The sequence below is a fragment of the Etheostoma spectabile genome, chromosome 2 (genome assembly GCF_008692095.1).
Source record: "Etheostoma spectabile isolate EspeVRDwgs_2016 chromosome 2, UIUC_Espe_1.0, whole genome shotgun sequence".
Classification (NCBI taxonomy): domain Eukaryota; kingdom Metazoa; phylum Chordata; class Actinopteri; order Perciformes; family Percidae; genus Etheostoma; species Etheostoma spectabile.
Window position 1 is genome coordinate 9,908,322 of NC_045734.1, and position 17,295 is coordinate 9,925,616.

The 17,295-nt window shown below is 38.2% G+C and overlaps 2 protein-coding genes across 4 annotated transcripts in view; one reads left to right on the forward strand and one right to left on the reverse strand.

The window, feature by feature from the left end:
• inpp4b (inositol polyphosphate-4-phosphatase type II B) overlaps positions 1 to 5,828 on the forward strand; it is a 244,533-nt gene extending 238,705 nt beyond the window's left edge. Inside the window, exon 25 of the mRNA XM_032499734.1 lies at positions 5,497 to 5,828. Within this exon, the coding sequence (XP_032355625.1) occupies positions 5,497 to 5,629 (133 nt within the window). The 3' untranslated portion in view covers positions 5,630 to 5,828. The remainder of the gene's footprint in view (positions 1 to 5,496) is intronic.
• Positions 5,829 to 12,966: 7,138 nt separating this feature from the next.
• The window catches only part of il15 (interleukin 15), a 9,119-nt gene continuing 4,790 nt past the window's right edge, over positions 12,967 to 17,295 (reverse strand). For 2 of the 3 annotated variants that reach the window (XM_032499800.1, XM_032499815.1), the window contains exons 3-6: positions 16,869 to 16,956; positions 16,574 to 16,618; positions 13,813 to 13,944; positions 12,967 to 13,507 (exon numbers count right to left, since the gene is read on the reverse strand). In XM_032499800.1, the coding sequence (XP_032355691.1) occupies positions 13,403 to 13,507; positions 13,813 to 13,944; positions 16,574 to 16,618; positions 16,869 to 16,956 (370 nt within the window). In that variant the 3' untranslated portion in view covers positions 12,967 to 13,402. The remainder of the gene's footprint in view (positions 13,508 to 13,812; positions 13,945 to 16,573; positions 16,619 to 16,868; positions 16,957 to 17,295) is intronic. The other variant, XM_032499807.1, reaches the window with a different exon arrangement.

A 17,295-nucleotide genomic window follows, 5' to 3' on the forward strand; every position in this document is an offset into this window, starting at 1 on the left:
ATAATCTATTAACAAATATTGTCTTTATCTCAATTTCAAACAATTGAGATAACATACACTCACCTGAAGGATTATTAGGAACACCTTACTAATACTGTGTTTGACCCCCTTTCGCCTTCAGAACTGCCTTTATTCTACGTGGCATTGATTCAACCAGGTGCTGAAAGCAACCTTTAGAAATGTTGGCCCATATTGATAGGATAGCATCTTGCAGTTGATGGAGATTTGTGGGATGCACATCCAGGGCACGAAGCTCCCATTCCACCACATCCCAAAGATGCTCTATTGGGTTGAGAGTGAACTCATTGTCATGTTCAAGAAACCAATTTGAAATGATTCGAGCTTTGTGACATGGTGCATTATCCTGCTGGAAGTAGCCATAGAGGATGGGTACATGGTGGCCATAAAGAGATGGACATGGTCAGAAACAATGCTCAGGTAGGCCGTGGCATTTAAACGATGCCCAATTGGCACTAAGGGGCCTAAAGTGTGCCAAGAAAACATCCTGATCCTCAGACTGATCTGAACCAGGACCACATCCCTAAATGCATTGAAGTAACGCCCATGTGATTGGTTGATTAGATAATTGCATTAATGAGAAATTGAACAGGTGTTCCTAATAATCCTTTAGGTGAGTGTATATGTTTAGAGAATGTAATCCGTCTCTGCTAGCACACAATTAAAATTGGAAGTGTGATTCGTTTTTTGTCATAAGGTTATAATTCATGTTAAAAATCCACCATGGAAAAAACATAAGTGGTCATATCCAGAATAATTTTCTGAATTGAGTCAGGAATACATGTTTACCACAGAAAATAATCTAAGGCCATTGATTTTCAGTTAGAACAAATTTCCCATTTCTTCTTTCACAGCTCCACTCGGGAGCCAGTGTAAGTTGTTTTACCTTCTAACAGTTACAGTAACACCAGTTTTCAGCTTATGCAGAATAGTAACCTTTGAATCAGATTTCTAAACCTCTCTGTATGTTACAAAAGATGCTGATCCATCATTGGCTGTAATGAACTGATTTCCATTCGCAAATCTGTACTCAAAGAGAAAGACATAAACAGATTATTGACAAATTAACCGATGCAAAAGCTTTTCATTTGACCAAAAGACATCTAGAATTCGGAGTAGTTCTGTTTTTTTGTTTTTTTTATCACAGCCACTCCTGCATTTCATATGGTCATATGACACTTGTGATGCACATTGTCCTTCTGTGTTAAAGATAAAGGGTGCATTTTCAAACTCCATCCAAGAATACTTTGCCGATGTTAATGGCAGCCTATTTCCACTAATAGTCACTCACAGTTCTCAAAATTTTACACTCTCAATTTGCTTCTTTACAATCTCTACATCGATCTAATTCAAATTTGTACATGATATCACTACCCCATAAATTATCTGGGCAGCACCACACAATATGTTCAACGGTTGCCCATGTTGTTACACCAACTGAATTAACATGTGTGCCACTAATCTTGGTCGAAGCTGGCTTAGGAAATTCAATATAAATTTTACAGAATGTATATCACCAGGTAAAGACAAAATATAATTTTTGGCCTACCAAGTTGCTTGATATAGACATATCTTAACACTTCACATATTTGTGTTTATGTGAGAATTATTTTAAAGTAAAAACAATTAAGAGTAAAAACAATTACTTCTTTAGAGTATGTGTGTTTTCAAACTGTGTACTTGTTGGTGCAGTACCTCCTTCTCATGCCTCAATGGGTCAGAGCAAAATCCAGTCCCTCACTCCCCCCCACTTCTCTCAGTCCGTCTGCTGATCGTTTATCAACTGTCCCTTCAGACAGAGTCTATTGACTATTGACAGGTGACGGAAACCTCAGGATTCTCCTCTGAAGCCTTCAACCCCACTCTCTGAACTGTGGATAACTTTTATTACCTTCAGCATCATACCTCTCCTGAGTTTAGTCCCTGATCATGCCTTGAAAACCATCTGGGATTCCACTTCAACCATTGGCAGTTTAAAATCTGCAGCCTCTCCCTCTCAGCTTGTTCTGCAGCACCAGCTGTTTCTGAGGCAAGTGTTTGAGGGGAGAGCATGTCGGCGATGGAATTGAATACTGAACCCAGGATCTGTCGAATTGGACTGCTGGTGGTTGAGTCCTTTATGTTCTTGTTGTCGTAGTTCTGCTACAGCTTGTCACCAGTCCTGCATCTCGTTGAGGGAGTGAGACGGACCTGCTCTGACATCCATCCAGGCACTGATTGCACAAAAAACAACTCTCAGAGAAGCATTGTTTGTACTTTAATCATACTTGTTTTAGTTTTTTTGCTTATCCTTCTACACTGTAACTTATGACATCCTTGATTCAAAATGTTGCTTCAAAAATATTACCTACGTAAGAAAAATATTATAAAAAATAGCTAATTAAAGTATCAAAAATGACCCAGAAAAGTTCTCACATTTTTGAAACTGGAGTTGATCACAGCAGTCAACCAACTAATTAACAGCTAATCATTTCAACTGAACTTGTAGGCCTATATATTTACTAAAACCCCATTTTTGATTATTTGTTTTATATAATTCTTAAAGATTTTGCAGCAACATTACCATTCTTAGTTTTCATGAAAAAATAACATTCAAACCAAGTCAATTTTATTTTTCATCAGAATGTAATTCATTTGCTCTGTTTTTTTCATAGGAATCAGATTTATTTGTTCTGTTTCACATTTTCCCAAATTTTGACCCATGACTTTTGCACAACTTTGCACAACATTGGGGAACCTTAGCAAAATTCAAAACCCTATACAATTATCAAATCTTTGAATTATTTCATTTAATGTAAAATCATTTAGATGCCTCACCCCTTAAAACAAGTGGTCCAACTCCCTTTTAGAATGGCAGAGGTGATGCCCTGAAACCCAACAGTCAGTCCCCTCGTCTCTAACTTTCAATGGATGATCAGTCACTGGTATGGGTTCCAGACGCAAATCACACATGCTAGCTGTTACTCCTTCACGTTTTCCTTTCCATTTCTTTATTTTTTCTTTATTTTATTTTTTTATACTTTCCCCAGGCCTGAGCCTACTTTATCCTAAAATCTTTCTCCCATTATGTTTCTTATGCTTTAGAAGCAAGCATAGTGAAGGCTTCCAAACTGGAAGGAAATTGGACTTCTTATACCATTCCTCTGGATATTTTATGACATTTTTACCAAGTTTTTATAAATTAGTTAACTCTCCTAGGGCATTTCTCCCCTAGGACTCTGTCCATTGCACATGCAGTGGAGCATTCCTATAAATACCCTCTCACACACTATTCTTAACTGCCCTTTGGTCCACACACAGTGCACTCATACACATGGCCAGCCACACAACACAGATACACAATCTTTGCTGACTATTCAGTCATATATACAAACATTATTTCTTCAGTGACGCTTATCCTGATTTGTCTTTAACAACTTCAATCGAACAAATCAACCAAATCAGACACATCCCTCTTTTTATTTATGTATTTTTCTTTATCTTAATGCTTTTGGATGTAGCTAAGTTAGGATAGAGAAGACCCAATTTATTTTAAGAGCCAATCGTGTTGTAGCGTGTAATTACTTGCCTTCTACAATGTTCCTCACAAAAGTTCCACATAGAAAAATCCTGGCATAACATCAATGGGTTTTAGATAATGTTCAGCTTTGGCAGCTTTACCTATATGCTACAATATAAGATGACGGAGGAAGCCTAGTGACGAATCCATAGCAACCAGTTCATGTGTTGAACTCAGTGTGCTGTGTAGAATGGTCTCAATGTTTTATTGTTTTCTTTCATGTGAATACGAGTTAACTAGAGGAGTAACTAACTGGTATTTAAAGTAATGCAGTAATGCAAGAAGTGTGCATTTAGTTTTCATGCTTATTGTGTTTCTATAACAATGTTAAGTAAATCTACTGAAATGGCCATCATCTTGGAGTGTGATGTGTAAGATGAGAAGGCAGAGGTTATATCATGTATGTCTTAATTGTAAAAAACAAAACAAAAACAATGATAGCTGTACATGTTTGGCAAGCGGAAACCAGAACAGAAAGCATCAATAAATTGTTGGGGAGGATCATGTCTTTTTCCCCAATCATTTTGGAGGGTCGTAGAAAAATGTATTGCTGGCGAAGGGAAGGTCAAGACTATTTTGACTAAAGATCCCAAAACTCCTCCGGTGACCCCTTAAATAAAAAATGAACAGTCCGTAAGGGACAGCTGCAGGGAGGGCAGGGGAGAGGAAATGCAACCAAGATAAAAAAGATGTGGAGAAGCTGTAGGTCCGTATGTGTATGTCAGGGAAATATATCTTTACATTAGGGAACACGTACATGACATCACGTACACGTACATCATCAAAGAACTGTACTTCTTTAGGAATGATTTCCACTGGAAGTTTTAACCCAGCAACAATTGAACGGAGAGAGAAAGCACTTTCACTTGATGCAGTAAAAAGACAATTTGACAGTCAAATAATTCAAATCTGTGTCTTATTTGAATCTGTCATAGAACCAATTCTCCTCTATGGTAGTGAGGAGTGGGGTCCTCTTTCTAACCAGAATATAGCCCAATTGGAAATTATACATTTAGAGTTCTGCAAACGCATCTCTCAGGTGCACAGAAAAACCATGAGCATCGCCTGCAGGGCTGAATTAGGAAAATTCCCATTATTCATTAACATTCAAAAAAGAGCAAGCAAATATTGGTTCAACTTAAACAGTGAGCGCAACTTATATCCCCAGAAAACCATTTAATGTCGAGAACTAAGCAAAAAAATAAAAGTCCCATCATTCCTTTTTCCTCACCACTGTTGCACTAGTTGCTTGCTCTTTGGGGAATTTCTAGAATTGTTGGGGCTTTGTAAATTATAGATTGTGGTCTAGACCTACTCTATCTGTAAAGTATCTTGAGATAACTTTTGTTATGATTTGATACTATACATAAAGTTGAATTGAATTAATAGCATTACTGTTTCATAAACCACACTAAACATTTGAGAAAACAATCTCAGCACAAGGCCCATTCAGTAGCTTTTCTGGTTTTTCCTCTCATGTCCCCTGGTCTTTAGCAGCAGACTGGGTTTTCTCTGTTGTCACCGAAAATTTATGTTTTTTGGAGCACTTTAAGGACAACTGAACGGCCCTTGTGGTGAGCATTTCTTAACTGCTGTTTCCAAGATCATGAATGAACTTTAAACCTCAGCATACCAAACACAACTTGAGTATACTCAAACTAAATGGACACTTGAACCCATACCAAACAAAAATTGAGTTCCAAAGTGGTAATCAGAAGTTGTGTGCGGCAGCACTGGCTGTCTCAGGTGATCTCCACACAGATGTGATTATATAATTCATCGCTGATGGTTTAGAGACCAAATTAAATTGTATTTTGTTTATCATCGCAAACCTAATTTAAAAACTCATTCATGTTTATTTTTTTGTTTTTCTTTCTTTTTTTCTCATTCCCTCTTCACCCTGTTTATTTGATCACCAGAGAAGGATGTCGGATTGAGAACGTTCAAAAGAATATTAAATGCAGGAAATATGCCTTCAACATGTTGCAGCTGATGGCCTTTCCCAAGTGCTACCGACCACCGGAGGGAACTTACGGCAAAGTTGACTCTTGAGGACGTAAGCCATGTACTGTAAAACCAGTCATTGTGTGTTACCCAAGTAGTAACTATGAAAGCTTATACATTATGGTTAAAATGTTGTATTATTGTTTATTGTAACCAAAATAACTTGCTGGATTTTGCTTAAAGTGTGTGTTCATTGATTCCCAAGCTGGATTTGCCAAAAATGTTATTTTAAAATTCATGCACTTTCCAATTATTGCCTTGTTTGTTTTTTTATGGCCTAAGCAGTGCAACTGTAATGGCAAACCGTATGTTAATGATTTGTTTTAAGACATTAAGTTGTCCAACCTGCTTTTGTGTGCATGAAGTGTGTGTGTGTGCGCGCGCGCCCCCTAACAGTATTAGCTAAGATTTTCGCTTACTACCTTTTCTGAGCTATTTTAGAGGTGATTCAGTAAAAACTTGATGAAAGTGCAGATCCAGAGCTGAGAGTGTCCTGCTGTACAGGATTTTGTCCATTTCTGAAGTTCTTGATCAGCTGATCTGTACATTTTTATGGCATCACATATTCAGGTCTACACTTTGTTTTTGACTGTTGCAAATATTTTCATTCATTTGTAATAAGTAACTGTTAGGATAATTATTTATCAAAGAATGGACAAAATCACTGGAGGTATCTCGAAAGTTTTTTACTTGCAAGTAGTCAGTTTACAGCACTCACAGCAGAAGTACAGAAAATGACTCCCGATATACTAACAGCAGCTTTTTATAGAGGAAAAGGGAGTAAAATTCCAGAGATATCATGTGTACTTGTCTATGGTCAGGCCTGGGGTCTCCTTCCCATGTGCTCTACCTTCTGTGGCTCTCATGATTATCTCATGAGAAACGGAATTAGTTGCACACAGACTTCATGCAAATAGTTTAACACTGAAATTAAGCAAAGAACATAGCAAATATAACTTTTCTAACTGTAACATACCAGTATTGCAAAGCATACATTATGTTGAATCTGTTTTCTAACTCATTCCATTCTCTTAATGGTTGAACTTAATCTTTTTCCATATATTTTTTTTTTATCTCAAGGTACAGGCCAGTGAAACAGGAAGTACAGGTGGAAGTTAGAACAGAGTGAGAATATTGGACCATCACTTCTGAATGCTATATATAAGACTCAAATATTTATTTTTGTATTCTTATACACTTTTATTCTAAGGGTTGATACCTTGGACCTTAATGCATGTTTGAAATGTAATTGTTGTGTTGTTTGTCAGACATTTACAATTGTCTATTTTAAATAAAAGAAAGTAAGGGATTGATGTGGATATTTGTGATTGTATGATGATATGTGTTCAATTTCACTGGTGTGCGTTTAATTGAACTTGCGTTTAAGTAAACTACTACAGTTCAATTAGTCATGGTTGATTAATTCATCATTATTTAATCCATGTGTTGCATTAAAAACATTACCAACTAGCAAGATATATTCATTTAAGACTAACTTATATGTTTTAGGTCTTTGTTTGATCGGTGGGCCATTATTTGCAGCTTATTGACAAGTGCTAATGACATTAAGGTAATATCTGCAGTCTTGTTAGGGAGAGTTTTATGTTGGAGTGTGTCTTTAAACATCATGGAAAGGTAGAACTTTCATGCTACTCCTTACTCTTCAAAGTGAAATAGAAATTGTAGGACTGGTGGTCCGACCTGGATGCCTAAGGAGTCCTCGTTAAGAGACTTGTCTAGACAAGAGTTCAGTTGGGCCCCTTGGACTGTGATAGGATCTGATGTTTCTTTACCTTCATGACCTGATTCCTGTTAAGACAGAGCCCAGAAGCGATAGGGGGGATTTTAAGCGTGACATAGCCTTAGGCGCCCCTGTGATCAGGGAGTAGAGACCAGCTTTCTTGTTCCATTGGTGTACGTCCTGGACGATACTTTCATAGCTTCAAGATCTTCTTGGCTAAATCTGGATGTTTTATACTTACCTTGTATTGTGTTGTTGTTCCTTACTGGTGGAGCTGATTTGTAACCATTTCCTTTTGTGTTTCCTTTATACTGTGAATGGACTGAGTTATATAGCGCTTTTCTAGTCTTAACGACCACGTAAAGCGCTTTTACATAGTACAGGAACCATTCACACAAATTCACACACACTGTAGCCAAGGCTTCCATACTATGTGCCATCTGCTCATCGGATAATCATTCACACACATCTACACTTCAATGCATAGCATTGGGGGCAACTCAAGATTCAGTGTCTTGCCCAAGAACACTTCGACATGGGACTACAGGGCCAGGGATTGAACCAACCTTCTGATTGGCAGGCCACCGCTAAACCACTGAGCCACAGCCGCTCACTGAGATTTCCACTGTTTAGATTGGAATTTGTTTTGGCGTGAGTTGGTGGGGAAGGGGTTTGGCTCAGTTCTCTGTTGGTTCTGACTAGGGTTGGGTATCGTTGTTTTTTTTGTTTTGTTTTATACTGGTGCTAATACGATACTATTAAAACGGTGCCAGTGCCTGAACCGAAATATGTATTATATTTATAACGTTTATAATATAAAATATTAAAAAGGAACACAAAACAAGCACAAAAAAACAGCTTGCTTATTGCTAAGGCCATTGATTAAAGTTTATTCTAATTAAGTCATTAGACGATAGAATTTTACCCAACCACATTTTCTTAATACGTTAAAAGCTATAACATGGTGTTAAATCAACACATAATGTAGCTCAAATAAACTAGTCAAAATGTAACCGTTTGGTGACCAAATGTCCACTGAGAGAAGATTAAAAGAAGATTATCTAAACGTAAGATCAGAATGTAACTGAAAAGGGGGAGGAAGAGATGGCCCAGAGATGTTCTTCCAGTATGTGTTGTTTTCTTGGGACAAGTCATCATTTTAATAATCAAAGAAGAGTCCAGATCCAGTCCTGATTGATTAGGAAGTGTGACCTTTTGGCTGGTGTGAGGAGGGTATGAATACAAAAGGCATGTCGTGGACATGTCCCATACAAAGTGCATATGTCACATACCTTTGGTGTGGCAGACCTGGGTTCGAATTCCACTGATAGAACTCAGTCCTAGAGGCATAGTTGTTCAAAGGGCCTCCCATTTAGACACCAGCAATGCATGTGACTGATCACGAGGGCTCCAAACGGAAGAGGTTTTATCACAAGGATGAGAAATCCAGATCCCATCAGGAAGCCAGGAATTTACTTCTTTGATATTTAAGAGTAATCAAAGGTAAGCCACCTTTCCATGGCTACAGATGCATGGAAATACATATTAACATATACAGAATAGTATGTCTGAGGTAAATGTACACAAGAGAATTTACAGGTACTATTATACCAACAAGAACTCATAGAATAGGCTTGATACAGAACAACTTGCGTTGGAAATGTAACGTAGAGACAGGTACCTTCATGCACTTATTGTGGGAATGTTTTTTGAATTATCCTTTCTGTAAAGATGTTTTGAAAAATTTGAACAAAATCTCCCCAACTTTGTGTATTGGGAGATAGATCAGAGTTACCACCAGGAATATCCAAAGCAAAATTTTGTTTAGTACTGACGAGCTTTGTCACTGCAGTTAGGATTATCCTTCGCTACCGAAAAAGTCAGACTCACCCAGAATATACTCAGGGCTTAAAGTATTCCAGATCTCTGGTGTGTGTTGAGTCAATTGATTTCACCTACCAATCATATGAGAGGAACACAGCTCTAACTAACGTTAACAGCCTTTCAGAAGCAGTGCCGGGCGGGTCCTGGCAACACGGTGTGAATGAGATTCACACGTCACGTTAGCATTGTTGGTGAAAGCCAAAGCATGGAGCACAAGTTCACGAATCCTGGGGAAGATGTCCTACCCATGGATAAAGGACTCAAAAATAAATGGCGGTGGGCATGGATAGAAGAAGTAGGTAGAGAAGTCAATCCTTTTTGCAGTAGGTGCTAGAAATTGAGAGAGCCTTCTATCAGCCTGATGTTTGTTTCTGCACGTTTTGCTTAAGGAAGCTACTATATGCCAGCAGCGGTAAGAAAGTGCTTGCTCGTCATAAGTTAGACCCCGGTAATAGAGCTGCTGCCTTTGCACTTAAACTTACCACGATGTTGCCGGGAGGCAAAATTACGAAACCCCACAATGGCCACGCCCTTCAATAGCATTCACACACTACTATTGGCCAGGCGTCCATGTTTACATGTAGGCTACAGATCCTATCCCCTGACCAATCCCCTAACCTTAACCACTCAAGGCGAAATGCCTAACCCCAACCAGTCGAGCTGCTTCGTAGGGCTGGACTTGGAGTGGCCATAGTGGAATTTGTAAATTTGCTGCAGGGAACAACTGTTACAGCGGACACACTGTTGTCTATGGCTGTGTCACATTGCTTATGTGCACTGACCACTTACTGCTGTAGTGACCAATTTCGAAGGAACACTTATGTTAAAACACTTTCAGTCAGCTGGGCTCGCCGCCTCTCAAAATCTGACGAAAATCTATTAAACTGTCCTTTGTCAAATTAAAAAAACAGACAGATTCAGCAATTTTATGGCCTATTTCTTGCTTAAAATGTATTATCGTAAAATACAATATTGCATTATAAATGACCCACCATGATGCTCGGTTTTGAAATTCGCCAGACCCACGTGACGTGTTCGTTCAGTCAGCTGCCGGTCAACATCCCCGGTCGGTCCTCCCCCCCCCCCGCCCCTTTCTGCCATGTAGTCAAGAAGGCACCCATTTAGTGTGAGTAGGGTCCATCCATAGACAGTTAAAGAAATTAGCAACAGATCCTGTTGTTCTGGACGGAGACCAGTGAAGTCTATTAGAAACACTTTTCCGGTGATGGCTAGGCGTTACTGCGCAGCCTCCAACTGAGCTTGACAACGTAGATGTGACGTGAGCTACGTGTCTGAAAGTCTTCTGGTAGCTGAGCCAAGAGAAATCTAACTCATTCCCAATCTTGCAGAGATGGAGAGCGTAGGTATATGTTAGGAGATAACATAGGCACAGGCTAATTATTGCTACCTAAAATGCTAGTTCACATTAGTAATTAAACCTAAATAGCCAATGAAAGTCCAAACTGGCTCCGAGCTTACCCTGTACTATACCCTCTACTGTGCGACAGCAAGTCGTGTGGTTATGACACAATCTTTAGACTATTTATACAAAAACAACTGCTACAGAGCCATAACTTGAGCTAGAAGGTAATGGAGCCTTTTATACATTGTTGTGTTTCTTTCTTGTGTTGTTCGCTGTCAAAGTGGCGCCAAAATGAAAAATGAAAAAAGTCGATAGACTGTTAACGGCGGGTGATGGCTTGGTAGCCTCAAAATGGCACCATAGGAGCTACGCTTAGACAGGAGAGGCTTACGCCCTTTGGTTCATCATTCCACACTCAACTGTTTTTAGGGTGCCATCCGGGTACTTTCAGTGCACTGACTTTTTTGCGTCATCAACACTATATACGTACTTAAAACTAAGTGTTTGAAGTGTGCAAGTAGGCGGTTTGAGAGACAGCCTATGACTGACCGTGTATGTGACTTACAAATATGTGTGTGCACATTTATTGTGTGACTTGACCTGTTCACAATTTCGCAGCCACTGGGTCACCCTGTGAAAACGTTAACTAGCCCATCGGTTTCAAATCAACATGCATGATACATGAGTGTTTACTCATGGAATCGCACTGCAGTTCATAAAATGTTTGTCTGAGAAGCTAAAAAAAATGAAGATATATTATTTATTTGACATTATTTATTTGACATTATTTACAGATTTCAGTTACAATTTTTACATTCAGCCACAAAACTTGAAAATAAATGGTGCCATTGAAGATAAGTCCGGCTGTGCACTTCAAGCCCTGTATACTGACTGATTAAGCTGATGATGGACAATGCTTTTGAATTGATAATAGCTAGGTTGAGTGATAGCAAAGGGATATTTGACTAAGTCTGGAATAATTGTTCTAATAACAAAAAAGATGGAAATAGGTGCCTATAACATGCAGGGAGAGAAATACTATTCTTTTATTTCATTTATACATATCCTTCACAGTTAACGATATGTGGGTTACAGTATTTAGTATCCAATGATGATATGTTGTGCTCTGTTTATCTGCTGATATAAAGTATATATTTCTTAAGCATCTATTTAACATGGTTGTATTGTTTGTATTTGAATGTATTTGTTTTTTATCTGGTGTTTGACTAATTCAAAATTTAGATGAACGTAAATGACAAAAAACAATATTCCTTGGTAAATACTGAACGTACTCTGGCAGAAGGGAGGTGGATTATATGTTGGATTTGATGCTTTTGTTAAAGGTTATCAGATCACAGATTACAATTATCACGCTCTCGACACGATGAGCAGAATTTAGGCTACAGTAAATGGTTTTATTTCTGTCTTTTACAGACAGCGCTAGTTTTACTTTACCTTTCAGCTGAGGATTAAAGTATGGAATCTTGTCTCTGGATCTCAAATGATGACCATCTTTGCCAAATTCCTCTATCAGTCACAAAAATTTAAAACCTGTGGGTTTAAAGTGGGTTTGTCTACTTTTATTTAATTTGTCTAGTGTCAAATTCCAAACAGAGCATCATGTAATGACACCAGTGAAGAGCACAAAAATATCATCATTTCGTTTTCTAGGCTTTTTAAATACCTGAAGTGTAGTAACCTTATGGAGTTATTAGTTGGCTCACCAATTTGTTTGTATCGTGCACAAGGACACACACATTCGGGCAAGCTTGATGTCAGCTTCATGCTCTTCCACCAAACACCAGTTATTAATGGAAATGCACCAAAAATCATAGCAATGTGCCAACAAAGGCAGTGAAGAAGAAGAGTACTAGCACACAAACACGGATGTGTATAAACAATTAGATTTTTTTTAAAGTGTGTTGGATAAAGAAGGAAATGCACTCTGCGCGTTTGCTTGACCTCAAGGATACACTATACATTCAGACCAACTTTAGCACTGTGTGGCTCCTTTATCTTTTCCAACGGGACCAAAAACTGAAGCCTAAAAAATGGCTTCTGCAATGCAAAAACACAGGGTTGCCCAATGCTTTATCATCCGGCGTAATGACTTTGTCCAATAAAAATATAAAACCACACAGCTCCTTGTAGATTACTTTGTTACATCATCAACCTTGTAATTCCACTTACACAAGTTTTGCCATCATGCAAACTTCCCAGAGTTGTTACGGTGTCAGAAAAGCATTCTAACTCTCGGATCTATTACTCAAACTTCAGTTTTCAGTCTGAATGCCCATGCTGGATGTAAACAACTGTTTTCAAAACAAACTCTAAAATACAGCTTTAACAAACACTTGAGGTATAAGAAAGACAAAAGAAATACAATGAAAGACTCTATAGTTAGGAGATATTATTTACTGGATGAGCAACTATTCTGAAGATACTGGAGTGCATTAGACATTCATTATACTGTATAATAGATGTTATATTCAGTAGTGTTTAGCAGTGAGTTTAATAATATTATACATTCTATACAGTACATGCTGCTACTCTGATACTTATCTCAAACCTGTAAACCCAAAGGCAGATTGTGACACTGTGTCAGAGACTTTATCTGTACAGTTAAAAATAATCAACGGCTTGAGATAAAGTACTGTCCTTTAATACATCTAAACTGTTATATTATAAAATACAGGACAGTATGCATTGTCACAAGTTGACATACTTACAGTGTGACAACATTTTCAGAATAAAAACTTAATTATTTACAAATATATACAAATACATTTGTGTAGCTTACGTTATTTACATCACATTACGTTTTACGTTACGTTTAAGTATTCCTCCGTGTATTCATTTCTTCCAAAAGGTTATTTAGTCGGTCCAAGAATACTGTAATATTTTTAAGTGAGTATGCTTCACATGGTTGACAGCCAACCTAAAATTAAAAAGAGACACGTTTAAAAATTAATTAAGTTTAAAAAAAAGTGAATATATGAATAAAAGCTGATATGAAACAGAAGTGTGTTTGTGTGATGTCATAAGTTACACTGGTGGTGGAAACAATGTGTCAGCCATGAAAAACTTTATTTGTTAAAAAAAAATGAAAGTGCATACAGTTTTACACAATACAACTGATAATGTTAATACCAGCTTCATCAATAGTTATGAGAGAAGGACAGGTGGTTAAAAAAGTAAGTACAGACAGTCCACTGTAAGGAGGATTTTGTTAACAGGACTTACAGGGTTATCTTTAGGCAGTGTGGCATTGAAATCACGGATGCAATTTGCTCTAGGGCCCACAATTTCTTCTTCCATGATGACCACCAACAACTCCAATATGTAACATCTGAGCGACATCATTTTGCAGTTCTCCTAGAAGAGAGATATGCATCAATATGGACACATGCAGTTATATATGTTACATCAACAGTTATAAACAAAAATGTACATGTTTTTGCAGCTGTGTCAAGCCTTTGAGCACACCATGATTCATGCAGGTATGCTCACAAATCACTATATAATTTGAGTTCTGTCAGTTGATTTTTTTTAATAGTACAACTGCTCCCCTAGCTAGACAAATGTTCTGCTGAACAATAAGTAGAAAAATGTATCTGTAGGCTGATGGCAATGTGATGTTTAAATCTGAAAGGATACTTTGGCATTATTCTAGATTTTTCTTTTCATCAATCAATCCCGAGGAAAGACGAAAACTACCAATGCCTCATATAAATATATATATATATACAGTGGTGTGAAAAAGTGTTTGCCCCCTTCCTCATTTCTGTTCCTTGGCATGTTTGTCACACTTAATGTTTTCGGGACATCAACCAATTTAAACAATAGTCAGGACAACACAAGTAAACCAAAATGCAATTTGTAAATGAGGTGTTTATTATTAAAGGTGAAAAAAAATCCAAACCATCATGCCCTGTGTGAAAAAGTGATTGCCCCCCTTGTTAAACATACTATAACTGTGGATGTCCACACCTAGTCAATTTCCTAGCCACACCCAGGCCTGATTATTGCCACACTTGTTCACAATCAAGGCATCCTTAAATAAGACTGCTTGACACGTAAGGTTCACCAGAGATCCTTAAAAGCTACACATCATGCCGAGACCCAAAGAAATTCAGGAACAATTGGAAAAGAAAGTAATTGAGATCTATCAGTCTGGAAAGTTATAAAGCCATTCCCAAAGCTTTGGGAATCCAGCGAACCACAGTGAAGCCATTATCCACAAATGGCAAGACATGGAACAGTGGTGAACCTTCCCAGGAGTGGCCGCGCCCAAAATTACCCAGAGACACAGCGACGACTCATCCAAGAGGTCACAAAAGACCCCACAACAACATCCAAAAACTGCAGGCCTCACTTGCCTCAGTTAGTCAGCGTTCATGCCTCCACCATCAGGAAAAGACTGGCAAAAATGGCCTGCATGGCGATTCCAAGGAGAAAACCACTGCTGACCAAAAAGAACATCAAGCTCGTCTCAATTTCTCCACAACACATCTTGATGATCCCCAAGACTTTTGGGACATTCTGTGGACCGATGAGACAAGTGGAACTCTTTGGAAGTGTGTCCAAGTATATCTGGCATAGAAGGAACCCTGCATTTCATAAAAAAGACATTATACCAACAGTAAAATATTGTGTTGTAGTGTGATGGTCTGGCTGTTTTGCTGCTTCAGGACCTGGAAGACTTGCCGTGATAAAAGGAACTATGAATTCTGCTGTCTACCAGAGAATCCTGAAGGAGAATGTTCCGACCATCTGTTCGTGTACGAACTTGGGTTCTGCAGCGGCAATGATCCTAAACACAACAGCAAGTCCACCACCGAATGGCTGAAGAAAAAAAATGAAGACTTTGGAGTGGCCTAGCCAAAGTCCTGACCTGAACTATTGAGATGTTGTGGTATGACCTTAAAAAGGCCGTTCATGCTCAAAACCCTCTAATGTACTGAATTAGGACAATTCTGCAAAGATGATGACAAAATTCCTCCAGGACGCGTGAAAGCCTCATTGCACGTTATCGCAAACGCTTGGTTGCAGTTGTTGCTGCTAAGGGTGGCCCAACCAGTTTATGTTTAGGGGCAATCACTTTTCAAACAGGGCCATGATGGTTTGGATTTTTTTCACCTTTAATAATAAACACCTTCATTTACAAATTGCATTTTGTGTTTATTGTGTTGTCCTTGACTATTGTTAAATTGGTTTGATGTTCTGACACACTTAATGTTACAACATGCAAAGGAACAGGAAATGAGGAAGGGGGCAAACACTTTTTCACACCACTGTATATGCATGTCCCAAATTTTATGGCAATCCATACAATAGTTAAGACATTCAACTCAAAGCTGCAATTGTCAACCTCATGGTGGAGCTAGAGGAAAGGTGAGAGGATCACCCAAGTCATTTGGCATCATCCTCTGCAGACCATTGATGTCTGTGTTAAAGTTTATGGCAACTCATCTAAAAGTCTTGAGATTTAGTCAGCACTTAAGTGGTGGACTCACTGACATTACCATCCATGGAGCCATACCACCATTATGGATAAGAATGATTAAGGCATTTTCTAAATCAACTGGGCAATGTAGTTTTTAAACACTTACTCAAACAAGAGTAAATGGTGCAACTATTTTCAGTCAGGGATTAATACTCATTTGGTGCATTAATGAGTATTACTGCCAGCTGGACAGAGGTTGACTCGTTCACTCAAACTATAGTGTCCAGGTTCATTGCAATGACAGTAAATGTCAACCAGTACAATAATGCAGCTCAATTATGCATTTATTTGTTTATAGAGTTCTGTGACACACTCAGGCTTTGACCATAAAGTTAATACTTGTTAGTAGAATCAATTCATTGTTGGTTTTGGTCTTTTCCATAGGATATGTTGACAATAAGACAACTTATCCAATTTACATTGAAACATCATTGACATAAGTATGCAGACATGTACGCTGATCTTCTCATCGTTCTCTGTTGTTCTTTGACAACTTACTTTGACATCACTAGCTGACGGGGCATACAGCATGGCATCAGATTTCTGAACGGGTACAAAAAATAAAAAACAAAATTTAAAAGATTAGAGTTTCGAATGATGTTTCAAATATTAAACAAAACCAACTATCCATTACATGTGTAAAAAGGGTACACAAACAGGAAAGTGTCAACAAAGTATAAGTGAACATAAAATCATGATGGTTTTGACATCTGGTATAAAACAAATGCTTTTATTATAATTGGTAAAAGATAAACATAACCAAAACGTTATTTTATTTAATACCTCCTCTCACCTCAATGGCGTTTTTCAGATCCTTCAAGCAAATGTGTGCATGTGATGTAGAAGGCACAGGAGCAGCAGACGTAGATGTACTCAGGAAGCTGTAAGAGAATGAGACATTCATTACAAAACGTTACTTATGAGAATGTAGACTTTTTTTTAGTTCTTGCAACAGTGGCTATGGAAGTAAACAAAGTAGAAAAAATAAAGTTGTTGAAGACAGGGACAATATGAAGATTAGTATTATCTTTTATAGTCTCACTTTGCCAGACCCTCTTCCACAGCGCTGCGGAAGAGGGTCTAGCTAGTCCATACAGCATTCCGTGAGGGGAGAAAAACGTGCTCTGATTTATTACCATAAAACCAATCATTATTGTCATGGGTGGCGCTGGACAGAGCCACGGTGTCGCTGCAAAATCGCCTCGGGAAGGAACTTGTTT